The sequence below is a fragment of the Thalassophryne amazonica genome, chromosome 3 (genome assembly GCF_902500255.1).
Source record: "Thalassophryne amazonica chromosome 3, fThaAma1.1, whole genome shotgun sequence".
Lineage (NCBI taxonomy): Eukaryota > Metazoa > Chordata > Actinopteri > Batrachoidiformes > Batrachoididae > Thalassophryne > Thalassophryne amazonica.
The window spans coordinates 16,547,817-16,574,575 of record NC_047105.1 but is presented as its reverse complement, the minus strand read 5'-3'; the positions used below and the strand labels follow the sequence as shown (position 1 = coordinate 16,574,575).

Sequence of the window (26,759 nt, the reverse complement as noted above, 5' to 3'; positions counted from 1 at the left end):
ATTTGGGTCGCAGTAGTTACGGCCATAGTCGGCACCAGTTTTGAAATCGGAATGAAATTTTTGAGCTGTTCAAAAGTTTTTATCCGGATTCAACAAATCGGCATCATTATGCCGTCACGTATGGGTGTTCGTAGTCTTAACAGCTTCGGTCATGTTCAAACATCTTTAAACAGGGTAGTCCTAGTGAGCACAGCTTGTGTTCAATTTTAAGCAAAAGTAGCGTTTGTTGCGGTTCTGGGTGCATTTTTACTTTCGTTTTCGAGCAGGTTGCCAGGTATGCACTTTATGAGCCAGCCAGTTGCCAGTTTTTGCACTTTATTGACCAGCCTGATATGAGGCATGTTTGTTTTTGCTCTTTTCTAGATCGTGGCAGATAGAAGGGTGTCCTGTGGAATAGGGGTGTTAGAGAGATCAGGAAGGAGAGAGCAGGGAAAGAGACGGAGAGCAAGCAACACTGAAACAACTTTTGAGGTCTTGTGGGGACACAAAGAGGTGCTGCACTGGAGTGGAGTTTGGTTTCTACGCTTTTACGATCTTGATACTGGATGGCTTTAAAATCACCTCACTGTCCAAGCTGACTGCTTTGTATCTGCGTTGGTACCTCCACAAACATGCAATCCAGCTCTGCTCTGTGTGCAGACCTCAGGTCCAGCAGTGTTCAAACAGAAAATATTAACAATGAGCCAAAGAAATTCCTCGAACAACAAGATCTGGATCTTTTCAAGGACCTGGAATTCCCAGTACTGCAGTGCACACTTGGAAAGGGAGGGCCAATGCTCAGTTTCTCGTAAATTGCCTATAAGAGCAAACAACACAACTCTAAGTTGATTTTTGGCTGTCAGCTCATCTTATTTTCGTCAAAAGTTAACTTTTCAAATTAATAAACAGTCGAGATGTTTTTGCACATTTGAGCAGCTTTTGTCACCATCTAGTGGGCGATGTGAGCATTTCAGGGCTTCTGTTACCTTTCCTACTTGAAACCCAAAAACCTCAATGGTAGATTGATTACTCAGTCATTGATCACTCCGTCACGCCACTTTAAAGAAAGTGATTTTTTTTTTTTGGTAAGTGTTTTTATAAGTGACTGTTGCCTTTGCAGGAAGCTCCTGTATTACCAAACGGGTCTTATGACGGTAATCTGTTGGTAAAGTCATCAGGAAAACTGACACTGCTTCAGAAAATGCTGAAGAAGCTCAAAGATGAAGGACACAGAGTTCTCATTTTCTCTCAGGTAACGTTCATTAAAAAAAAAAACATAAATAAACTGGATGGCAACCACAGCTGGCCATGAAAATCCACCACTCCTTATTTTCTGAATGATGATGCAAAGGTATTATTATTTTTAATGATCTCTTTTATTGCTGACAAAAGATGACAAAGATGCTGGATCTGCTTGAGGATTTTCTGGAGTTTGAGGGCTATAAATATGAGCGTATCGATGGCGGAATTACTGGAGGCCTCAGGCAGGAAGCCATTGACCGCTTCAACGGTAAGCTTGTTAGTCTACATGGGTCTGTTGGTGTGCATGTACTCATATGCACAAACCAAATCCCCATTTTTTTATTTTTTAAATTTTTTTTGACAGCGCCTGGTGCCCAGCAGTTCTGCTTTTTGCTTTCAACGCGAGCCGGAGGTCTGGGGATCAACCTGGCGAGTGCGGACACCGTTATCATCTACGACTCTGACTGGAACCCTCACAATGACATCCAGGTACTGGTTTCTCACAGAATCTCCAAAAAGCATGCACCTATGTTTTATTAGCAATGTGTGAATATGTTAAAGAGATGCTTCTTCAAAATTGTTCAAAAGCACAATAGCGCTGACAGTTTTGGTTTTTGTTTTGAAGTCCTTTAACTAGTAAATGGACATTATCTGCTTTGTGAAATGATTTCGACAATTTTCTAACTTTTCCGATAGTCCCTGCAGTATTGTTCATTGTAACTGTCTGTTTTTCTTTTGATTGTCCTAGGCCTTTAGCAGAGCCCACCGTATAGGCCAAAATAAGAAGGTGATGATCTATCGCTTTGTGACACGGGGCTCAGTGGAGGAGCGGATCACTCAGGTGGCAAAGAGGAAGATGATGCTCACACATCTAGTTGTGCGGCCTGGTCTGGGCTCCAAAACTGGCTCCATGTCCAAACAAGAACTGGACGACATCCTCAAGTTTGGCACTGAGGAGCTTTTCAAGGATGAAATGGAAGCAGCCCGAGCCATGGGTGAGTCTGTGTGCTGCCTACCGAAGAGAACAGAGGACAGACTCTCTTCTGAACCTGCACCTTTAAATTTGTGGTTTGATTCATAATATTTCTGCTGTTGATTGAAAGCAAGATTACCGTATTTTGGAAGGTCCTCTCACACATTTGATATTAACAGGCTCCTCTCCTGTGGAACCAGCTCCCAATTCAGATCAGGGAGACAGACACCCTCTCTACTTTTAAGATTAGGCTTAAAACTTTCCTTTTTGCTAAAGCTTATAGTTAGGGCTGGATCAGGTGACCCTGAACCATCCCTTAGTTATGCTGCTATAGACGTAGACTGCTGGGGGGTTCCCATGATGCACTGTTTCTTTCTCTTTTTGCTCTGTATGCACCACTCTGCATTTAATCATTAGTGATTGATCTCTGCTCCCCTCCACAGCATGTCTTTTTCTTGGTTCTCTCCCTCAGCCCCAACCAGTCCCAGCAGAAGACTGCCCCTCCCTGAGCCTGGTTCTGCTGGAGGTTTCTTCCTGTTAAAAGGGAGTTTTTCCTTCCCACTGTAGCCAAGTGCTTGCTCACAGGGGGTCGTTTTGACCGTTGGGGTTTTACATAATTATTGTATGGCCTTGCCTTACAATATAAAGCGCCTTGGGGCAACTGTTTGTTGTGATTTGGCGCTATATAAAAAAATTGATTGATTGATTGATTGAACAATAATAATGACATTAGTTACTGGGCTGCTATATACTGGGCTTTCACAGGAATCTATCTGTTAAGTCCTACTTAACAGATAGATCCTAATTTTATTAAGTGTAGGTATAATCTGATTCTTTATCAGGTGCTCTCATCAGCAATTAGCGGCCATTTTGCTGGTGCATTCTGGGGAGTGTAGTTTCCAGTGGTGGTGATCGCACAGGATTGTCACTAGACCTCCATTTCTTTACTTTTAACTCAACACCTCCCACTTGAGCTCATGGTTTTTCCAAACCCAATGAGGTCACACCAGTCCTTCACTCTTCTGTTCTTCAATGGGAATTAGAATGACAAGACGTCTGACATCTCTATGAAGGATTGTGGCCGGGATTTTGTTTTTGAGCCTCTTGCATCTTGTGGCTGGCAGCCTTGCCTGCTGCCTTTCTGATGGGAACAGGATAGCTGGGAAAGATCCTCACAAGCACGTCTCTTACGATGCCTTTGTTGTCAGTGTTGACGCTGACTACTCTGGCCAGCCTGTACTGTCCTCTCAGGGCATTTTGGTCAGCCAACCAGACCACATCTCCAACAGCAGCATTTCGCTCTTTGGTGTGCCATTTGTTCCGTACAGATTTGGTTTGTACAGCAATTCTCAACACTATCCACTAAGCATAACAAACTCCAGTAATAAAAGAATGAACATCAGCAATAAAAGTACAATATAACAGTGCACAAAAATCCCAAATTAAAGAAATGATAAAAAAATCAGTTGAACTCACGTTTTTATTGTAGTGTTTCCTATGCTGGAGCCAGCAATCCATATTAATCTGCCTCAGATAACACCCAGTAGGTTATCCAATGCACATTTATTTATCAATTTTGGTTATTTTTGGAATTTAAAAGCCCATTTGGTACATACCGCAGTCTGAGGGCTTCCTGCAAAAACCCACTGTTCTCCATGCCACCCGTGACTATCTGTTGATTCCTTTTGTCCATGCTGTGTCAAATAACATCCAATATGTTGTTCAGCGCATGTTTATTTGTCCATCTTACTTATTTTTTAGAATTCAAATGTTCTTATGTTAAGTAACAGCACATGCTGTGATGTGCACATGTGCAAGTGAGTTCCTGTCCATTGCCAAACTCTCCTGTGTTTACAAGTGAGTTCCACGTACAGAAACAAGTGTGACGTATACTCCGGTGCGACTTATATATGTGTTTTTCCTCTTCAAGAGGCTTTTTCTTAAACAGGTGCAACTTAACAACTCCAGTGCGACTTGTACTCTGGAAATTACTGTAATTCCTATCTTCAATTATCTGTCCATCTTCAGGTGACAACAAGGATGGCGAGGAGGGAAATGTGATTCACTACGACGACGATGCAATCTCAAAGCTGTTGGATCGGAGCCAGGACGCCACAGAAGACACAGAGATTCAGAACATGAACGAGTACCTCAGCTCCTTCAAAGTGGCACAGTATATGGTGAAAGAGGAGGATGGAGAGGTGAGAGCCATCAGAAATGTGTCTGCATGTGGGGAAAATGTTGAGGAATTCACTTTTGTCTGGCATGGTTTTTAGCATTCACTTTGTTTATAAATGAGTCCCCTGGATGTTAACCAGTGATCAACATGGTGACTGGAACTCTTCTCTACTAAGTCTCTCCAGAGAAGCCTTGGGTATCACTCCAATCACTTTGTGTCAAATCAACAGTGTCATGGGTTACCGCAGAGTAGACACGCTGCTTGTATTTTGAGGAAGGTGCTGGCTTCAGGTATGGGAGACGGAACGCCTCTGATTGGCTGATCATCATCATATGACAACTCCTGTGCAGTCAGATTTGTTAATCCTAGCACCAAGCCTGATCCATGGGACTTAAAAGTCTCCCCCCATGTATGAAGTTATTTGTTGTAGGTCTATACTCCTCATACCATACCTGCAGAATTTAAGTTTTGGAAACATCTCCTGCAACTGTAGTCACTTCGTTTGAGGAAATACCATCTACAGCAACATGGTCATGTGACACATTTCCCTGTGCATGATCCAGCGTGTAGGTGCCTCCATGCTGAAGATGCCAACACACACCCACATATCACTTGGCTGTTGCAGATCATTAGTTACTTTCGTGAGGTGTGAATGGACTCGTCATCTACTTGGGTAGTTGCCAACAATGACCCAGAGTGGTTCTTTGTTGTGGTGGATGTGGTGACATGCAACACCAGTGTATACCAGTGTATACCTTTTTTTGCATAGATTTTATTACCTTAGAAGGACTGTCAACTACGTGGCGATTAACAAGAAGTGTATTTTTAATTCATGACTGTCCTAAAGCATATTTAACTGTAAGAGATCCAGATTTTTACCCTTATTTGCACAAAATTGCACTTATTTGTTGCAATTCATGGGATATGTGTATGTGTGGTTTCATTTCAATCAATTTTTGAGAAACTGATGGAGATGTCAAAAAATGCCCTCCTGAATGCAATGCCAGTCCATCACACTTTATTTCCCCAGCTACACCTGGTACACATTTACATCTGTTTCTATATAGTGGTTGGCCCACTTCTCTCCAACAGAGGCATTTGCTGTTTCAGTGTCATAAGTAAATAAGTCTTGCATTACCCCGAAGACCCATTGGTGCTGGTGCTTACTGGTTGCGTGAAGAGGTTGAGAATCTAAAACTCTCCCTGGATGGGAAGCCACCACATCACAGCCAAGACTGGTACCCATTTACCACGGGACAATTTACAGTCCAGATGAATTGTCCTGTCCACAGACAGGTGGCCTGAAACACACACCTGGAATCCAACCCTGGTCGATATATAGTGGCAGTCCTTCCCCTATTCCACAGAGCCATCTGCTCTTGCAATGTGGTAGAAAGTAATAAATAATACATATATAATTCAGGACCCAAATGCAGATCCCAGTCAATACTAAAATGCAATGTGTTGTTCCTCTTAATGTCATTATTCCACCAAGTTTTGTAGAGATCGATTAAAATCCTTTTAATTCTCAGTACATAGGAAAATGCAGACATTGATATCCGCATTCATATTCACTCAAAGAATTACACCCCTTACACACTTTTCCCAGTACCTCTGCTCCCCCAAGGTCCACCCAGTTTGGGAACCTCTGACTTAAAGTAGGCTTACTGGTGACATGACCTCCTTCGTAGAAGTAACAACGCCTTTCCAACTTGCAGGAGGAGGTAGAACGTGAGATCATCAAGCAGGAGGAGAACGTGGACCCTGACTACTGGGAAAAGCTTCTTCGCCACCACTACGAGCAGCAGCAGGAGGATCTGGCTCGCAACCTGGGAAAGGGCAAGCGGATCCGAAAGCAGGTCAACTACAACGACACGACCCAGGAGGACCAAGGTAAGCTTCACCAACAACCACACTGTCAACTTACACATGCCCAATTTTTTTTCTCTCTATTCACATTTTAGATGCGCTCTTCTCTAAGATCATTGTATTGAAAGTATTTGATACTGATCCTGTTACAAGTAACAGTGATTCAATGTATTACTTTCATCTACACTTTGAATATTTGGTATTTCGGCCCAATATTTTGCAAGAGTTCATGAAGATGGAGATGTTCTTCAAGTGCTCGCTGATGGCTGAGCGGATTAGTTGCGTGTATGTTTCACTCCATCTGTAGAATGAAATCACTATTTGCCTTACACTCCGTGATGTTTTCTTACTCTGATACCAAATGGCATTCTGGGAGCTGTTACCCAAGTTGAAAACTCACATCAACCGGTCATCCCAAAAATGATTAAGACTTCTTATTTGTAGTAACGCTTGCCACCCAAAAAGAAAGCTATGAGTACAAGGCCACTGGTTTAATGTAAAAAAAAAAATATATATATATATATATATATATATATATATATATATATATATATGCGAGGTCTATTAGAAAAGAAACCAACCTTATTTTTTCAAAAACTATATGGATTTGAATCACGTGTGATTGCGTCAGACAAGCTTGAACCCTCGTGCGCCTGCATGAGTTTTTCCACGACTGTCGGTTGCGTCATTCGCCTGTGGGCAGGCTTTGAGTGAGCACTGGTCCACCTCCTCATCGGAATTCCTTTGTCTGACTTCTTCCTGAGAGACTGGCGCTTTGCTTGATCAAAATCTTTTCTGAAACTGTAAGGCACATCCAAGTGGACACCATTCGAGAAATTCAGACGGTTTTTGGTGAAAATTTTAACGGCTGATGAGAGATTATAGAGTGTTACTGTCACTTTAAGGACTGCCCACGGAGCCGGTTGGCGCGCCGCGCCCCGAGCCGCCGTCGTCAGCCTGTTTCGAGCTGAAAACTTCCAAATTTAAGCCTCTGTTGACCCAGGACATCGTGAGAGAACAGCGAAGTTTCAGAAGAGCTCAGGATCAGCAGTTTATCCGGACATTCCACTGTTAAAGGAGATTTTGTAATGAAAGACGTGCGGACGGATTCGCGCGTCGGCACCCAGCCGCTCATCGTGCTGCTCCACAGCAAAACACCTCCGTTGGAAGCATTACAGGACAAGTTTGAACATGCCCAGCTGTTAAACAATTTCTCAGATACTCATTTTACATCATTATTGTATGGCCTTGCCTTACAATATAAAGCGCCTTGGGGCAACTGTTTGTTGTGATTTGGCGCTATATAAAAAAAAAATTGATTGATTGATTGATTGATACTCACTCGACTGAAAGCCATCGAAAACCACCTGAATCTTATGAATGGTTATCAACACGGAAGTGTTTTGCTGTGCCGACGCGCGAATCCGTCCACACGTCTTTCATTACAAAATCTCCTTTAACAGTGGAATGTCCAGATAAACTGCTGATCCTGAGCTCTTCTGAAACTTCTCTGTTCTCTCACAACGTCCTGGGTCAACAGAGGCTTAAATTTGGAAGTTTTCAGCTTGAAACAGGCTGATGACGGCGGCTCGGGGCGTGGCGCGCCGTCCGGCTCCGTGGGCAGTCCTTAAAGCGACAGTAACACTCCATAATCTCTCATCAGCCGTTAAAATTTTCACCGAAAACCGTCTGAATTTCTCGAATGGTGTCCACTTGATGGTGGTCCACTAAACATTCCTCAGAGATGTTGGTCCATATTGACATGATGGCATCACGCAGTCACCCATTCAACCAGTGTGCCCATTCTTCTCTGACATCTGACATGAACAAGGCACTTTTGTCCACACAACTGCCACTCACTGGACATTTTTTCTCTTTTTTGAGCCATTCTATGTAAACCCTAGAGATGGTTGTGCATGAAAATCCCAGTACACCAGCAGTTCTGAAATGCAACCAACAACCATGTCACCTTCAGTCACTTCAGTCAACTTTCTTCCCCGTTCTGATTCTCAGTTTGAACTTCAGCAAGTCGTCTTCACCACGTCAAGCTGCCTAAATGAGTTGAGTTGTTGCCACGTGATTGGTTGATTAGCTGTTTGTGTTCACAAGCAATTGAAGTGGGGCTGGTGAGTGTGTATCATGTGTATGTAGATATGGATATGATACACCTTCAACGAGGTTTCAAACCACTTAATTATTTTATGTAAAATTAAAGGGAAAATGACATAATGCTAGCTTAGTGGTTAGCAGTTGCCTCACAGCAAAAATCCTGGATTTGGATCCAACCTGGTCCTTTCTGTGTGGAGTTTCAACGTTCTCCTTGTGTTTGTATGGTTTTTCCTCTTGGTACTCTGGCTTCCTCTCACTTTCCATATATTGGCCAGATATTGGCAGCTGATCTCTAACCTCGACTGTAGATGTATCCTAGCCAAAATCAAACAGCCTCTTCCCGCCCAGAGGCCCAGTGTACATGCCAACTTTGATCAAAATCAGATTAGGTGTTGTTAAGGTACCTTGCTAAAATTTGTACACATATATAATATAGTTGCATAGACACCAATGCCAGTTCAGTTGTGTAAACAAGGAACAGAAAAGCTCAGATGACAGCACACACAGAGGGAGTGTTGCCTCATTCTCCTTGCAGTATGCCATTACATCACAATATCAGTAATTATCAAATAGTTCTTGTTTGCAGTATTAATGCTTAAAACATCATTTGTAGCACCTTTAATTTTCACGCTGGTTGATTGACTCTCAGCTCTCGTTGGCCTCCTGTAAAACTCTCATGCTTCACACATCATATTTTCCTCCATGTGTTTCTAAATCCACTGAAGTCTGTGTGTGTTGGAGTTGCAAACATCACGGAGTTGCTTTAAACTGTCACAGTTCAACAGCAGTTGACTGAGTGAAAGTATCTGTCGGCTCTTCAGAGCTCAGAGAACTCAGACTAATGCGTATGTACTCGACTCCTCACTTCAGAGGGCAGCTGGGGTTTGTGCGTGCCCAGCTGTTAGTGGTCTGTAGTAAACTGCAGTGCCATGGCGCCCTCAGATGGCCACCAACAGAAGCACAATGTACTGTTTCTCTTTGATGTGTGGCTCAGAATGGCAGGATGATCTTTCAGACAATCAGTCGGAGTATTCCGTGGGGTCCGAGGACGAGGACGAAGATTTCGAGGAGAGGCCTGAAGGTAGGTGTCAAAAAAAAAAAAAACACTACCACCTTAGTACATCTGCGGTACGTCTTATGATTGCTGACGTAGTTTCATTGTGTCTCTGGTAAAGAGGCTGGAGTGTTGTTGTTTGGTTGTTTTTGTAGGTGGACGTAGACAGTCTCGTCGACAGCTCAGGAGTGAGAAAGACAAACCTCTACCACCGCTACTGGCACGTGTTGGTGGCAGCATCGAGGTATGACGCTTTGAAAGGTCAAACTCATTTACAACAGCTGTTTTGAGGACTAAACAGGAGCATGAAGTTGTTTTTCATCTTTCATCTTTCTCACCACATGCTCTTTGGCCTTGGAAGACCTTGAAACGTCAGACTGGCCTATTCTGAGGAAATGGTTAAAGAGAGAACTGTCACTAGTATTAAACACTAACATGAAGACAAATATCACATGTCTGTTTCCCACATGACCTTTGACCTTTAGAGGCCTTTAAAGGTCAAACTAATTTGGAATGTCGATTTCATTGAATTTTTTAAAGACACATCTATTGTTACTGTTAAACACTAAGAAGAAAATCATATATCATCTTTCTGCTTGTCAAATGACCTGACTTTGAATTTGAAAATTTATTCATGTCTTAAAATCTGTGTGTGGATTATAGATTAAATATGGCGGAAAATCTGTGTGTGGATTATAGATTAAACATGGTGGAATATCTGTGTGTGGATTATGGATTAAACATGGTTCAAGATCTGTGTGTGGATTATGGATTAAGCATGGTGGAAAATCTGTATGTGGATTATGGATTAAACATGGTGGAAGATCTGTGTGTGGATTATGGATTAAGCATGGTGGAAGATCTGTGTGTGGATTATGGATTAAATGTGGTAGAAGAACTGTGCGTGGATTATGGATTAAATGTGGTGGAAGAACTGTATGTGTATTATGGATTAAACATGGTGTAAAATCTGTCTGTGGATTATGGATTAAACATGGTGGAAGAACTATATGTGTATTATGGATTAAACATGGTGGAAGAACTATATGTGTATTATGGATTAAACATAGAGTAAAATCTGTCTGTTGGTTATGGATTAAACCCCTGTCACACTAGAAGCCAAATGAGCCTGAATGCTGTCGGAATGAAAATTCAACTCAGGCAAAGTCAAGGCACACTGGAAAACCTTTGACAACATTCTGAGTGCATTCCAAACAGCCAGGCACAGTCATGTGGCCAGCAGAAATGTAGAGAACATGCTCACTACATTTGAGGTGTGTTCAAGGTGGAAAAATATTGAACGGTGGTTGAAGTGCAATTTGACCGCAGTCTGACTGCAGATTCGCATGGCATCCCAACAGCATTCGAAATAATCTGAACGTGATCAAGCGACATACCACAATGGCCAGCCAACACAGAACCTGCTGGAATGCCAGAATGTGGCACGAATGGGCTGGAATGCCCCCAGAATGTCCCCAGTGGGATACCAGTGCACCACAAATGCCATCCCAATGTCCCAAGTGGCACTCGAATGCAACATGAATGCAACCAGAATGTCCTGAGTGGCACCCCAATGCAACCGGAAGTCCCAAGTGGCACCCCAATGCAACACATATGCACCCAGAACATCCCAACTGGGCGTTGAATGTGGTCAGACCAAATTGAGTGCAACACCGGATAGCATAAGAACATGGGTAGCTGGCGCGCAAGCCAGTGTCCGCATTGATGATTGCATCATCGACGAGTGAGACAGCGAGACAGAGAGTGAGAAAATGATCCAAACAACTACAAAATCTGAACCAAGGCATCCAACCACCGTTGCCATGCTGCCTAGGAAGAGGACAGCCAAACAAAAGCATGTCGTCATTGGCCTCACCTCACTGTCCAGGTCAAGAAGAGGGTCTGTGAGGTTTCTTCCTCAATATCATCAGAGGAAGTTTTTCGTTTTCCTTACAGCTGTCGCCCGTGTGATTGCTCTGGGGGTTGGTAAGGTTAGACTTTGCTTGTGTGAAGCATCTTGAGGCAACTTTGTTGTGATATGGCGCTATATAAAATTAAACAAACTTAAATTGAATAACAATAATGTACACGTTGATGATGATATAGCGACATCTGCCTACGTCTGAATGTGTCCCCTGCAGTTGAAGGCCAAGGTCCAGGCCTAGGCAGCCATGCCTGCCACAGCAGGAGCGGCCCCCTCTGAGTCAGGGTGGGCCGCGGACTCATCCATGGGGTCCAGGTCCAGGCCATCTGATGTCACTGAGGCAACACTGTGGAACGACAGCTTTTTCAGACACAGCCACAGCAGTAGCCAACAGCTGTGTTCTCCATGCCCTACACTCCTGCACCCATCCCTGTGCCCATCCCTGTGCCCAGCTGCCAGCCGTACATATCTATGGGGTGGCAGCCCCATCCATTGCAGTGGTCCGTCCACCGACTGGCCACTGTGTGGTGTCCGAGGAGGCCAGCTGGGTTCAGCACCAGTACTAGCAGCACTTCATCCCCACAGGGTGCCCCAACCACCCACCCCATCAGTACACCCCTGCTACAGCCATCACCCACACAGAGCCAGGACATGCCCTCATTCTTATATTCATGCACTTTGGCCTGGCAGACCTCGGGGATGATGAGGCTGACGGTGTTGTGCACCACGCAGAAGCTGTACATCAGGCTTGGGTATTTGTCACCTGATGCCAGGTACCTGGCGGTGATAGCCAGTGTCAGGCCTACAGGGAGTGCCTTTCTCATGCGGGTGTCCTGCCTCTGGATACTTGGCCCCACCCTTTGCACAAGTCATCAAACATGGCAGGCTCCTTCCTCAGGTAGTTGTGGAAGGCTTGCAGGTCTTCCACTCGGAGCTTCTCCATAATTCTGATTTAGTGGCTATACAGCCTCCTCCTCTCCTCTGCCTGCCATGGTCGTGTCTGGTATCATCTGTGTCTCCTTCTTCTCCTTGTCCTTCTGCTTCTGGCCTCCATGAGCTGCTCCAGCAGCTGTTGCTGGAGGACAGCAATTTGCAGCAGCGCTACATGGTCCACAGGGTCAATTCTGTCAGTAGTCTGGGAATGATGACTCGCTCACAATGGATGGGCCTTTATACCCCGGCAGGCACCATTCCACCGGCATTCTTGGTACAGTCAGGACCCTTGTGTCATATTCGGGGTACATTCCTGTTATTCGGGATCATTCCATTTGGGTCCTACATGTTTGGCACACATTCAGCGCACATTCTGAGGTCTATTCCTACTGCATTCGGGACACCTTCTGAGCAGCCCTCGGGTGTTATTTGACCTGCATTTGAGCCTCTGTCGTACGGCTTTCAGGATGTATTCTGTGCTCTGTTAGGCCCATTTTCAACCTGCATTCTGGGTATTCGTACTGTGTTCTGGGTGCAGTCGATCTGCATTCGGGAGCTGCTTCACACGGAATGTGCATGAATCATTTGAGGAGGCTTCGGCTCACATTCTGGGTATTCAAACGGCATTCCTACACACCTGTCAGAATACCTGTCCCTCCCGAAGGCATCTCGAACTCTGGCTTTTTTCCCATTCCGGCTGATTTTGCTTGATTCCTCCTCATTCGTATTAAGTGTGACGGTGCCTTTAAACATGGTGGAGTATCTGTGTGTGGATTATGAATTAAATATGTGTGTGTGTTAGTCAACCATAAAATGGTCCACTTTTAGTCAGAATTGATTAAATGTCAAGGCCTCAGACACCCCTATATGATACTCTCAGTGAATCAGAAATAGTTCATTTGCATGAGTCCATGTCAAACGTACAGGTGTTACACTCTTTGACTGCTGCTTCTTGTTTTTTTTCCCGTGTTGGTTTCAGTCTCACTTCCACACTGGAGATGGACCTTGACTCCAGTTGTTGTATTGTAATGTCATGGAGTGGTTTACCAACTTGTGCAGAAGTGAAAACTCAGATCAGTAAAGGATCAGATTACAGGATAAAAGCATGTGTTACCTGACATCACGTACTGTAGTCCTGGGGGGGCGACATGCTTTCAGGCTGTATAAACTGTCCGGTTCCTACTTCTTCTGTTTCATACTGCGAAGGTTCATTAAATACTGCACTTTTCAACATAGTTTTTCTGGTTTTCACAAGGTCCTGGGGTTCAATGCTCGCCAGAGGAAAGCCTTTCTCAATGCCATCATGCGCTGGGGCATGCCTCCTCAAGATGCTTTCAACTCTCACTGGCTGGTCAGAGACCTGCGAGGGAAGAGCGAGCGTGAATTCAGGTAATGCCCTCGTCTGTCTCCTGTACGACCTCTGATCCAACACCGGGTTCTTCCATCAAGTTTGGCTTTTTACATCCGCTAAGGACGTAATAAAATCATTGGTGGTTATTTATTTATTTGTCTGTCTGTTAGCAAGATTACGTCAAAACTACTGCACGGACTTTGATGAGATTTTGACTCCAGATAGATATTAGGCCACGGAAGACTCCATTAAATTTTGGAGGTAATACAGATCCGGATCCGGATTCTGGATCAAGTTTCACTTTATATGGGTTTTGAAGAATTACTGTTAGCAGGATTACGTCAAAGCTACTGGACAGCTTCTCTCCAAATTTTCACCACAGATACATATTACGCCATGGTAGACTTCATTAAATCTTGGCAGTGATCTGGATCCAGATTCTGGATTACATTTCACTTTATATAGGCTTTGAAGAATTATGTTACCACAACTTCACAAATTCTCACCAGATTTGCAGCACAGATAGGTATTAGGCCATGGAAGACTCCACTGAATTTTGAAGGTGATCCAGATCCGGATTGGTGGAAGTCAGAAATTTTTGACTGCTCTTGTTCTTTAAATCTTTTCTTCATGGAAATTTAAATTGTTGTTCTTCTTTAGGGCCTACGTCTCTCTTTTCATGAGACATCTTTGTGAACCGGGTGCGGATGGAGCAGAGACCTTCGCCGATGGAGTCCCACGTGAGGGACTCTCACGACAGCATGTTCTCACCAGGATTGGAGTCATGTCTCTTGTCCGGAAAAAGGTATCGGCTTTGTGAACCCAGACGCTGAGTGTCAGAGCATCTTCTGCTCTGAAAAGTCAAGTTCAGCCGGTTAGCTGAAGAAAAAAAACCCAAGCTTGGCAGCTCTTACCGTGCCAGACTCAGAATCCTCTGGTTTTGAGAGTCGATCCAAGAACAGACTTTTTAATTTGGGGTTTTGTGCATTCTTGTAGCGTACTATTTATTCTTATTGGAATTTATTCTTTTATCATTGGAGTTTATTTTGTTTATTGCCTTGAATCCTGGGAAAGTCCAATATACAGGGTGAACACAAAAACACTCCTTGGTTTCAAATATTTATAATATCAAAACTCACATGAATAATTTTACAATTTTGAAGAAAAATTTGCAAAAAAGAAAAAAACTTGATGAGTTTTGCAACTGTAGATACCAAAATTGTAAAATTATTCATGTGACTTTTGATATTATAAATATTTGAAACCAAGGAGTGTTTTTGTGTTCACCCTGTAAAGAGTCATTAGTTATTATTACAAATAATGAACATGTGATTTTTTGCAGGACCTCCCAAGCTAAAATAAATAAATACATGATTTATGGTCCGGAAAATATGGTACTAACCTGTTTTCACCTGTTCTTATATAAGAAGTTCGGTAAAGCCTCAGAAAAATACAATAGTGCTTAACTATTCAATGTTAGAAAAGTTGTCCAGTAAAATGTTAAAATAAGTTCTAAAACGAACAGGCAGGCTTTCTAAAAATAGAATAATTATATTTTTTGTGCTTCGCTGACTTTCGAGTGGGCGGTACGGTGCCTTAGTGGTTCGCACTGATGCCTCACAGCAAGAAAGTTCCAGGTTCATTTTCCCATGAGTCACTGATGAGGTTAATCAAGTTTAACTAATTTAATTGTTTTTTACATTGTAGGTTCTAAATTTAAATTATGGGCATTGCACAGGTAGTTTGACCTGCATATTGCCCTACTGAAGGTCATTTGACCAAAACCTTGATTTAAAAAAAAAAGAAATTAAAAAGAAGTGCATGGATCTAATTGTGCAGAAAATTCTTCTTTAAATTTATTGCTTTTATGTTTTGTTTTTTTTTGTTTTTTTTGCACCTTAGTGGTCGTGTGCACAAGTTTCAACATCAGTTTTCCTGAACTGGACGTTGATCCATTCAGTTCTCTTGACTTTATTTCCCATATTTTTCTTCTTTCTGTATCTGCAGAATATCTAAACCTTTTATATCCATTTTTGATCTGTTTTTGCATCCAAATACACAACAAGATCCCATCATTTTGAAATGTTTTGTAGAGTAAAATCACGCATCCAACAACCCACTCAGTGATCAATGAGCAATCATTCTTAATATGGAAACAATATGGCACCTGTCAATCAAAACACTGGGGTGCCAGCGTCACCACTCTCTGTGTATAGGCCCTTTCCACCCCACCACACTGACTCTTACCTGGAATACGCGGGTTTAGAAAATGGATGGATAGATGATTTTTCCACAGTCTGTTGGCTGTCTCATGTTTTTTGGCAGAATGTTTGTTATATGGGTGGAAGGTTGGTTATTTGTTAAATTCCAGTGTCCCTCATTACTTCATTTTAGGTCCAAGAGTTTGAGCACGTCAACGGGAAGCTGAGTTCTCCTGATCTGATTCCCATTGGTCTGGAGCTGAAGAAACTTACAGAAAGTGTGTCTTCTGACTCCAACACCCCCGTGCCAGCCAGCCCTGTTGCCACGCAGCCCGGAACCCCTGTCCCACCAGGTCAGCACCGGTGGGATCATGAGTCACTTCTGCTGTGAAAAGCTTTTAATGTGGGAGAAAATGAACATTTGTGTTGTTTTTGTGGACTGTAGAGAAGCTTGAGTCCTTCCTGGGCATCGCTGAGGAGAAAGAGTCCACAGAGCAAGACGGCAAGAAACTGAGTGAGCAAGAAGTGAGTCCTCAGTTTAATTCAGTTTTCCTTCTTTGTCTCCCCGCCAAACCCTAACTGTCCCCATCATCATTTTCCTTGCAGATGTCTGGTCCAGATTCAGGATCTGTACCCGAGAAGGCAGCTGAGAGGGAGGAAAACAAGTCTGGCTCAGGCGACAAAACAGGAGAGGAGAGGGACAGAATTGAGTCACCCTCCACCAAGTCCGAGCTGTCTGCAAACCCAAAAGAACCTTTGAAACCGACGGAGCCGTCAACCACGCAGGCCGCTCCTAAAAGTCAGTCGTGTGTGACCTTTCTGCTGCTCATCGTGTTTTCAGTACGGATATTTCACTGAATTTTTTTTTCCTTCTTTGTAATCTCCAGCAGAGCTCTCCAAAGAAACAGAGAAGTCTGCAGACAAAGGAGAGACAGATTCCCCTCTGACAAAAACAGAAGACAAGGAAAATAAACCCGGTACGCAACATTTACTGCAGCCTTGATGATCCTTCAGGAAGACAAGAACTCTGTTGGCTTTTAAGGTGTTCTTGAGTTCTTCTTTATTCTTTATTCTTTATTTATTACAGAGGACGTGAAGAGTGAAGATGCGGTGGAGGGTCGACTGAATGGAGAGAAAGACACTTTGGATGAGATGGAGGAAAGCAGGAGGGAGGACAAAAACGGATACAAAAGCAAGTTCATGTTTAACATCGCTGACGGAGGTTTCACAGGTAAGACATCATTCATGGAGGGCAGCGATGTTCACACAGGTAAAACTCTGACTTTTGTCCCCATCATGTCTTTGTGAGGTCATAAGGAAAGATTGTCGAAGAAGGAGAACAAAGAAAAAAAACTATCTTGCAGTGTCAAAGTCAAAGTCCTGTTAGAAGTGGTTTTTCTTAAGCTAAAACATAATACAAACAACTTCGTTGGTGGAGGTAAATACAGATCAAAAGGGCTTTTCAATATTAAAATCAAATATCTGCAGAATCCACAAAACGGATCAGATGTTGATCAAACTTTGACTTTGAAGTTTGATGTCATGATCCCAAAACTGGCTGGATTATAGCTACGTTTTCATTCAAACCTCGGTGAATACAGCTCAGGTCGGGCTCAGCCCACCTCTCAGATAAAACAATCTGTCTTAAATCTGATTTGTGCCGTTCACATTCAGAAAAACCTTCGAACCAGATTCAGCCTGAATTGCTAAACCCCAGTCAGAATTTCCACTATTTTAATTCTGGAATTTTGCAAATGTTTTAGAATTCAGCAACAGTTGGCACAGTAGAGAAAAAATAAGCCCCTTTGGCTTCTCCCTTTTTTTCCACTTGGGGTCACCACAGCAGATCTGGTGTGGATCTGCATGTTTATTTGGCAGAAGGATTATGCCAGATGAGCTTCCTCACACAACTCTATATTACATGTAGAACAAAAACAAAAAAACGACAATAATAATCCAGGCTTCCAGACGATTGCGGCGCCTCACCGCCACCACATAATGATGATTTTTGATACTGCTCAGATCGTATCACTTTCATGTTCACATTGTGTCATATTTGTACATGTGCAGGACATCTAAGCAGTTGCATGTGAGTTGTGTATCTGTCATGCAAGTCGAAATTGGAGATGTGCTCAATTGTTTCACTTGATGTCATTGACATCAGAGATCTGATATATGGTATTTGTTAATCCCTAGACAGCAAAACTTGTGATTTTTCTTATATTTGAATAGCTGACCTACTTTCTGAGATATGGTCATTAATGGATTTTAGATTATGCCCTATGACCCTGACATGACCTGTATTGTCATGAAGACAGTCCACTGAATTTATCCACCAAGTTTGAATGGAATTGTTCCTTGTGTTTTGAAGTTCACACCGTGCAATTTAAATACTGACCTATGATTTAACCTTTGAGCTATGACCTTGAAATGACCTGTATTACGCAACGATAATCCACTGAGTTTAACCATGTTTGAACTTGATCTTTATTTACCTCTGTCAACGAAGTTGGGCGGAGGTTATGTTTTTGCCCGTTTGTTTGTTTGTCTGTTTGTGAACAGCCTGGAACCCACAATTTTTCATATATCGCTATGAAATTTTTTACAGAGGATTCATATCCTGACAGGCAAGAATTGATTACATTTTCAAGGTCAAAGGTCAAAGTCAGCACCAAAATTGGAAAAATCCCTATCATTTAACATTGAACAAATTTTCAAAAATTCATAACTCTGAGAGTGTTATCAATCAATCAATCAATTTTATTTATATAGCGCCAAATCACAACAAACAGTTGCCCCAAGGCGCTTTATATTGTAAGGCAAAGCCATACAATAATTACGGAAAAACCCCAACGGTCAAAACGACCCCCTGTGAGCAAGCACTTGGTGACAGTGGGTTATGTAGGATTGTATCCTGTTGTATCCTGTATCCTGTAAGTTTGATCCGGATCTGATCCAGGTCACAGATTTTGTGTCCATTTAAATTTAACATTGAAAACCCCATTTAATGTACATTTTACATTATATCTTAATAAAACATGCCCCAATCACTCTCATATTTGAAGGTGAGGTGCCAACTGGCACTCAGTATCACCTGGTGAAGTTTGATCTGGATCTGATCCATATTGTGGATTTTTTGGCCATGTAAATTTAACATTGAAAACCCCCTTTTAATGTATATTTTACATTATATCTTAATCAAATGTGCCCCAATCACACTCATATTTGAAAGTAAGGTGCAGACTGGCACTCACTATCACCTGGTGAGGTTTGAGCTGGATCTGTTCCAGATTGTGGATTTTGTGGTCATTTAAATTTAACATTAAAAACCCCATTTAATGTATATTTTACATTATATCTTAATTAAACGTGTCCCAATCACACTCATATTTAAAAGAGAGGTGCAGACTGGCACTCAGTATCGCCTGACAAAGTTTGATCTGGATCTGATCGTAATTGTGGATTTTGTGGACTTTTGAATTTAATATTGAAAAGCCAATTTTGTGTACATTTTGCATTATATCTCAATCAAAAGTGCTTCAATCACTCTCATTTGTGACAGCAAGGTGTAAAGTGACACTCTCAGTGAATAGACATTTGATCTGCATCTGATCCATATTGCAGATTTAGCAGCTATTTGATTTTAACATTGAAAAGCCCTGTAGATCAATGTTTTGTATATTTTAGCTTATGAAAAGATACTTCTAACAGAACTTTTACCTTGAAAATCTTTTCTAAAGTAACAATTTGTGGATTTGGAAACTAGTGTTGGTGGAGGTTTGCGCTCTGCAAGCGCAGTGCTTTAGTATTTTGTAGATATTACCATGTATTTTAGAGGATGACCCCTAATTTAACCTTGAACTTTAACACATGACCTTAATATGACCTGTGTTGTGAGAGAACGGTCCACTGAGTTTGTCCACCAAGTTTGGATAAAATTACTCTTTGTTTTTTGAAGATATCGCCACAGACATACAAATAAACAGACACACTGGCATTAGCATCATTTTCGCCTCTTCAATTTTTTCTTGTCGAGGCTCGAAGAGGTCGGAGGTTCACCGCATCACTTATCAGAGAAGTAGTTCTAAAAATGTTTAGAAGCTCATTTCTGTCCTAATTCACTAAAGTCGTGTTGTTCGTGATGTTTAATGTTGTTTGTGCAGCAGGCTGTTTATTCCCGATGACGTTGGAGGTTTTACATTTTCCTTAAAAACACCAGGAACAGCTGGAATGTGAATGTTTCATGTTTGTCCTTTATCTTTGCACCCTCAGAGTTGCACACACTTTGGCAAACCGAAGAGCGGGCCGCACTGTCTTCTGGAAAGATGCATGACATCTGGCACCGTCGCCATGACTACTGGCTGCTGGCTGGCATCGTAACGTATCCTTTTCGCAGACTCGTCAGAGCAGTGTGAGTGCTGATACCCTCAACCCGAGATGCAGGTGATGAACTGATGTTTACATAAAGTAAGCAGAGATTTCCACACACTTTCAGTTGAGGAGGCTTTGGTTTGTTTGTTTGTTTTTTGTGGGTCCGTGCTCATGTTTGTTTTCTTTGACCGCACGCTGCTTTCAGACACGGCTACGCTCGCTGGCAGGACATTCAGAATGATCCTCGTTACGCCATTCTCAATGAGCCCTTCAAGACGGAGATGCATAAAGGGAACTACTTAGAAATGAAGAACAAGTTCCTGGCTCGCCGTTTCAAGGTGGAAATTCAGTCAGCGGCATCACCGGTTATAAAGCTTCATGGAGGCTTGGTGGCTTCCCTCACTGGCTCTTTTTTGCACACCCACTCACTTTTTGAGAATTACTGTACTTCCTCCAGACAGTTTAACTATACAGATTTTTTTTTAAATTTAGGTGTAATGACCAGATGTTTTTGCCTGAATCATAATGAAACACATCATTAAGAAAGTGAAACTATTTACAGTTTTGTTTGTCGCTGGAACATCACTGTTGTGTACATTTGCAGAAAACTACATGTTACAGATTTTAAAATGCATCTATGTGTGATTTTTACCCAAGGCCATCAAATATGGCCATAGGGTATTGCGAAGGCTTTGCGTCCATCAGTTCAAAGATGGCTAACCTTTATGTATTTTTAGAAGTTAAAAAGTCACGTTCTGCTCCTATTTTTATGATATGATCTCGCGGACATCAATATGGTGACGCCACTTCCTGGTGTCACTAGTTGCTAACTTTACTTCCTTTTGGGCTAAATATAACACCATTGTCATATATTATGTAAAAGCTAGCAAGAAATAAACACTTTTAAAACTGGAAACGCTGTTTTTGTAACCTGATAATACCTGTGAAGTGATTTCCAAGACATCTAGCGGATAAGTTGGAGCCAGATTGATGAAGAGTACTGTTTGTCACTCATTAAGTCCATGCCTCAGAGACTGCAAGCTGTTATAAAAGCCAGAGGTGGTGCAACAAAATACTAGTGATGTGTTGGAGCGTTCTTTTGTTTTTCATGATTCCATATTTTTTCCCTCTGCTTGGTCTAAAAAAGTAACCGTTACTGACTGCCACAATTTTTTTTTCCTGATTTCTTATAGTGTTTCTTAAAGCCAGAAAGTTGCCATTTGAAATGACTTTAGTTTTGTGTCATGTCTGTGATCTGCTTTTTTTCTACAAAATTAAACAACTGAATGAACATCCTCCGAGACCGGTGATTCCATAAATTTTGCCAGGGGTTTTAGGTCAACATTAGCCATCTTTGAACTTAGTCAAGGTCTGTGTGCTACGAATGCTCCCTATGAATTTGAAGACAGTGGCAGTAATAGGACTGGAGTTATTCTGAGCACAGATGGATGGATGGACACGAAGTCTTCACAATACCCGATGGGCATATTTTGGCTTTGGGTAATAAAATGAAGTGAGAAGAACTGCGGTATGATGTGTTGACCGTCCTGGTGCTTTGTGTCCAGCTCTTGGAGCAGGCTCTGGTGATTGAGGAGCAGCTGAGGCGAGCAGCCTACCTGAACATGACCCAGGACCCCAGTCACCCGGCCATGGCTCTCAACACGCGCTTCGCCGAGGTGGAGTGTCTGGCAGAGTCGCACCAGCACCTGTCCAAAGAGTCTCTGGCTGGAAACAAACCTGCAAACGCTGTGCTGCACAAAGGTCTGCTGACCCCTTCAAAATGATGCATCAAACGTCCCGTGATCCTTGTTGACATTTCTGTCCAGTCTGTGGACGTCTGTAAACACATAGAATAATCCTGCGTCAATGGATTTTACAGGCCAGACTGGCGGAGTAACATTTTTTCACAAAGACATTCAACAACCCACTAGTCAGGCGGAGTCATGTGTGTTTATTAAGGAGACAGCGCCAGATTCAGAATCTAGTTTCAGAATCTATTCATCTGATTGTATTCTACAAGCAGACTGACTTTTAATGAAATTTGAGCTTCGTATCCATGCGCACTGTGGTGAATTAATAGGGTGTTTTCAGATATTTCCATAATGTTGTTCATGGGCGTAACTCACCCCATGAAGAGTCCTTAGGTTTTCCCCTGTGCTTTCCCTTATTTTTCCTATTTTTCTCTTTGTGTCTTTTTTTTTGGGGGGGAGGGGGGGGGGGTGGATTGATTTTGCAACAGATTTGACTTGCTGCCAACTTGCCGTTGCATGTATTGGGCAGCGCAGTCTCATTTGAGGGCGGACGCTAAAGGGGTAAAATATGACGTAATTTATCTACTTCCGCGGACAGAAACACGGCACTTTCTCTGGGTTTTTAGGCAAATTACACGCAAACAAAGTGAAAATGCAAAGAAAAAGTGATGATGTGGTGGGAAAGTGGACTTGCATTTTGTTTACGACCCGGAGCTCAAAGGCGGTTTTACAGGCAAGAGAACACAGCTCCTTTCTTTAGCTGTGTAGGCTAAAGCCCCGTTTACACATAGACGGTAGACACTTACAGACACGACCTCTCACATTGGCCTCATCTTACCTTCTCCACTGGGAACCGAAAAAAACTGCACATTTCTTGACTGCTTCGGTGATTGCAGCCAAAAATAAAACAGTACACCATTTTCCTGTGTGAAGTTATGCTGTGTAGGCTGTCACCACAAGTGGTCAAATCCCGCAATATCACGCAGGGTTCTGTTATTTCTACCTGGTTCTTTTATGTAAAATTCTGCACCTTACCAAAAACCAAACCATTGTATTCCTCATTTTGAGTTTATTCAAGGTCATGTTAGAAACCAGGCCTGGGACCCTCATAGACAGTGTCCATCTTGTGAAAGGCCCCTAAAATGAGTCATACAACACTTTATATACCTTGTGGGTGTTAGCATGGGTGTGGTTTAGTCTCACGTTTCTAATGTTATTGGCTCTCACCAACAGGGGGAGATCTCCCTGTGTCTGAGACCTGGACACATAATAAAGTAAAACTTAACTTATATTTCTCAGAACTTCCAAACAAATAACACAAATAGTTGATAGCTAACATAAAATAAAGAATTAGCACATTTATTATCTAACAGTTCAAATGAGACTGCGCTGCCCTATTGATTAAGAAAGTTTGGGAAGAGCCCAGTAAAGAGTGAGGCATTAAAAATATTACAGTCTCATAACGTTGCTGCTTGTGTAATTTTTTTTCTGACTTTTCGTATTTGGCAGGTGTTCATTTCGAGTCCCACTTTATACTATTCATCAACTGTTTTTGGGATTTGCTCTGATTTGCTTTGCAAAAATAAAACCTTTTGTATATTTTTCCCATGCACATATAACTTTCTCACAGTTCTCATTGCCGTCCTACAATAAGGTCTAATACTATATATAAATATATATATATATATATATATATATATATATATATATATATATATATATATATATATATATATATATATATATATAAATCTCGTTTACAGTAACCTCACTGACCTTACTTCACATGCTCAGCCTTTATTCTCAGCAATGAAACCAACTTTGTTATAAACCTGAGACCATATTTGCCCTAATTGTCTTTTATAAATTAAAGATTTTTTCAAAGACTGGTAATTGGACACAGATTTTTCTGGAAAGTTTATTTGTTTACGATGCTGGTGAACCAATGAACTGGTTTGAGCTTAACTGATGCAGGTCCTCCTAGCTCAAGGATATCATGAGATCTCTAGGATGGCAGTGACCCAGATGTTTAAATGTCATAATTAGATAATTGAATTTGATGATGGTAAGTGTAACACCTGTCGTTATAAACGATATTACTATGCAGTGGATGTCTCCCAAAATAGTTAAAAACAAATCAGGTGAAACCAAGTCAGAAATTTAGTGCAGATGGCACCAACACATTGTATTTTTTATTTTTTATGTTACAGGAACCATAAAATAAAGTAAAATTTTAATAGGCTAAATATTATACTTTATTTCTGTGCTGCTTTGTCTTCAGTCCTGAACCAGCTGGAAGAACTTCTGAGCGACATGAAGGCAGATGTGACTCGATTGCCCAACATGCTGTCCCGGATCCCGCCGGTGTCGTCGCGCCTCCAGATGTCAGAAAGAAGCATCCTGAGCCGCCTCACCAGTCGAGGAGGAGAACTGCCCCCACAGCAGGTACCATGACAGACAGCGGAGAAAAAAGGGAGTCAGGAGACCTTTAACTCTCCTATAAGGCCAATTATTCTGGCAGTATTTTAAAGGAGTTATATTTTTCAGTAGGCTAAAAGAGCATCAGTCAACAGGTGTCTAAAATACAAATATTTAAATCTCTGGCCACAAAAGTGGAAAAAAGACCCCCACCCATAGACACAGACTTGATACATCCTCACTCACTCATCACTCATCTTCAACCGCTTATCCGAGATCGAGTCGCAGGGGCAACAGCTCCAGCAGTTCCCATCCTATGATATAGGGCTGGGCTGCAACAAATGATTATTTGGATCGTTGATGAAATGATGGGGTTTCGACACGATTAATCGGATTAGCGGGGAATTTTTTTAAAAATGTGCCAGGGAAACAATTTTTCTCTCCTTCCATCACTTTATTTACTTTATTTAACAATAGAACATTATTTGAAAACTTAAAATACTTGAAAATCAACAAATCGTCAAATGTCTCTTGACTGTTGAAATATAAAATAATAAAGAATAAAACAGTTTATAATAAAGAACAAAATAATTATTTCAAATGGCATTGCTTTATCAAAGTGCTGAGTCGCCATAAAACAACATTGAAACATATAAATGTTATAAAATATATGGTGAAAAAAGAGGCAATTCTGTTGCTGCAAATGAGCAATTAGCATAACCAGTTAACCATAAAACCTAAATCAAAAACTGTAGCCTGACTCATTATATGTGCAACATTCTCTGTATAACTTGTAAACTATGTGGTCATTTCACAATGACACATGTGACTCATGTCTCTTTCTCTAAAATTGTATTGGAGCACTAATTCTATTAGTTATTATTACTGGGTGATTCTTTAACTACGGGCACTATTGGCCTTGTAAATGTAATTTCCACCACACCATTACCTTACAATATAAAGCGCCTTGGGGCAACTGTTTGTTGTGATTTGGCGCTATATACATGTGCTCTGATGTCACTGTTTATCTCCATAGAAACTACCCAAACAATCTTTCATACAAACTGTTTAAAGGGACATTACAGTGCTGTGGTGGAAATTATGGCAATAGTGCAGGACAACTACATTTTGTTTAAAAAAAATCACAATTGTATGACATTGAATACTGATATTTTATTCAGAGATATTTTAAAACATTAGAAAAACATTTCTTTACCATTCATTTTTATCGTTGAAGATCAAAAGTCTGGGTGTGGGACAAGCACAAAACGGCAATATTTGTATATAATGATGCTTTAAAAAAGGTGAAAAAGTCATCATAGACTACTAGAACAAATTTCTTAACACACTTTCATTGTAAAGATAACTATAAAAGTGTGAAATTTCCCCTTTTTTCTGTTTTTCATACAGTATGATCAAAGGACATAATAAGTGTCCATAGTCTAAGAATCACCCTACTATTACTATTGTTGCTATTATTATTAATATATAAATAAAAATAAATTAAAAAATATTATAATTTGTAATACATTTGACTCATTTACAACAACAAACGCTGAGCCAGTAATTATTATATAGAAAACAAATGTACAAACATGCTGAAATGCCAGCAGCTTAATGCTAACTTTAACATTGAAAACGCCATAGACATGCTAACGCGTTAGCATCGGCATTAGCATAAAATACATCTATCAACTGTTTCAGAAGACCATAACAGGTCAGTTTAACATAAAAAGGGTAAATATTCCTCACAGACATATGCTCTTTAGGGTTTTAGTGGAGAAAAATTAAGATAAAGCAAAATAAAACAAATGAAACCAACGAAGCAGCAGCTCGAAGCACTCCTTCATTGGTTCAAGATTCAAAACAAAGCTCGGTTGATTATATGGAAGAAACGAAACATTTGCGGTAAAACAAAGTTATTTAGCAACTAATCGATGACTAAATTAGTTGACAACTATTTTAATAATCGATTTTAATCGATCAACTCGATTAGTTGTTTCAGCTCTAGTTTTAGAATGGTAGATGGCTCGTGTTGTGTGTTGCTGAATTTTCACTAAGATGCTGGTATGATGTTGTGATTTTGTTGATGATGTATTTATATTTTAATTTTGATCTATTATGTAATTGTTTTTGATGCATGGGTGGTACTGGATGTGTTGTTTGTCCAGCAGATCCCTCTGCCAAAGGCAAATTACTCCTTAGGAAGACTAATCAAGATACTATGAGATATAGAGAACTTAAAATACACTTAATGGAAACGTGTATATCAAAAAACTCAAAGATTGAAGAAAAAACCCCACAATTTTTAGGCTTACATGAGGTTGGGTTTTTTTTCAACCTTATTTCAAAAATTTGCAATGGAAACACTTTTCCCGCTATTACAGATTAAATGACGTACAGAA

At 41.4% G+C, this 26,759-nt stretch overlaps 1 protein-coding gene across 4 annotated transcripts in view; it reads left to right on the top strand.

The window, feature by feature from the left end:
• chd5 (chromodomain helicase DNA binding protein 5) overlaps positions 1 to 26,759 on the top strand; it is a 125,807-nt gene that overhangs the window by 90,778 nt on the left and 8,270 nt on the right. The window contains exons 20-38 of one of the 4 annotated variants that reach the window (XM_034165875.1): positions 1,100 to 1,231; positions 1,372 to 1,489; positions 1,586 to 1,710; positions 1,970 to 2,216; positions 4,223 to 4,395; positions 6,092 to 6,266; positions 9,346 to 9,432; positions 9,561 to 9,649; positions 13,518 to 13,651; positions 14,274 to 14,418; positions 16,008 to 16,167; positions 16,260 to 16,339; positions 16,421 to 16,613; positions 16,702 to 16,791; positions 16,902 to 17,045; positions 20,087 to 20,195; positions 20,391 to 20,523; positions 21,751 to 21,946; positions 24,218 to 24,381. In XM_034165875.1, the coding sequence (XP_034021766.1) occupies positions 1,100 to 1,231; positions 1,372 to 1,489; positions 1,586 to 1,710; positions 1,970 to 2,216; positions 4,223 to 4,395; positions 6,092 to 6,266; positions 9,346 to 9,432; positions 9,561 to 9,649; positions 13,518 to 13,651; positions 14,274 to 14,418; positions 16,008 to 16,167; positions 16,260 to 16,339; positions 16,421 to 16,613; positions 16,702 to 16,791; positions 16,902 to 17,045; positions 20,087 to 20,195; positions 20,391 to 20,523; positions 21,751 to 21,946; positions 24,218 to 24,381 (2,694 nt within the window). Of the gene's footprint in view, positions 1 to 1,099; positions 1,232 to 1,371; positions 1,490 to 1,585; positions 1,711 to 1,969; positions 2,217 to 4,222; positions 4,396 to 6,091; positions 6,267 to 9,345; positions 9,433 to 9,560; positions 9,650 to 13,517; positions 13,652 to 14,273; positions 14,419 to 16,007; positions 16,168 to 16,259; positions 16,340 to 16,420; positions 16,614 to 16,701; positions 16,793 to 16,895; positions 17,046 to 20,086; positions 20,196 to 20,390; positions 20,524 to 21,750; positions 21,947 to 24,217; positions 24,382 to 26,759 lie in introns of those variants that run through there. The other 3 variants (XM_034165876.1, XM_034165877.1, XM_034165878.1) reach the window with 3 other exon arrangements.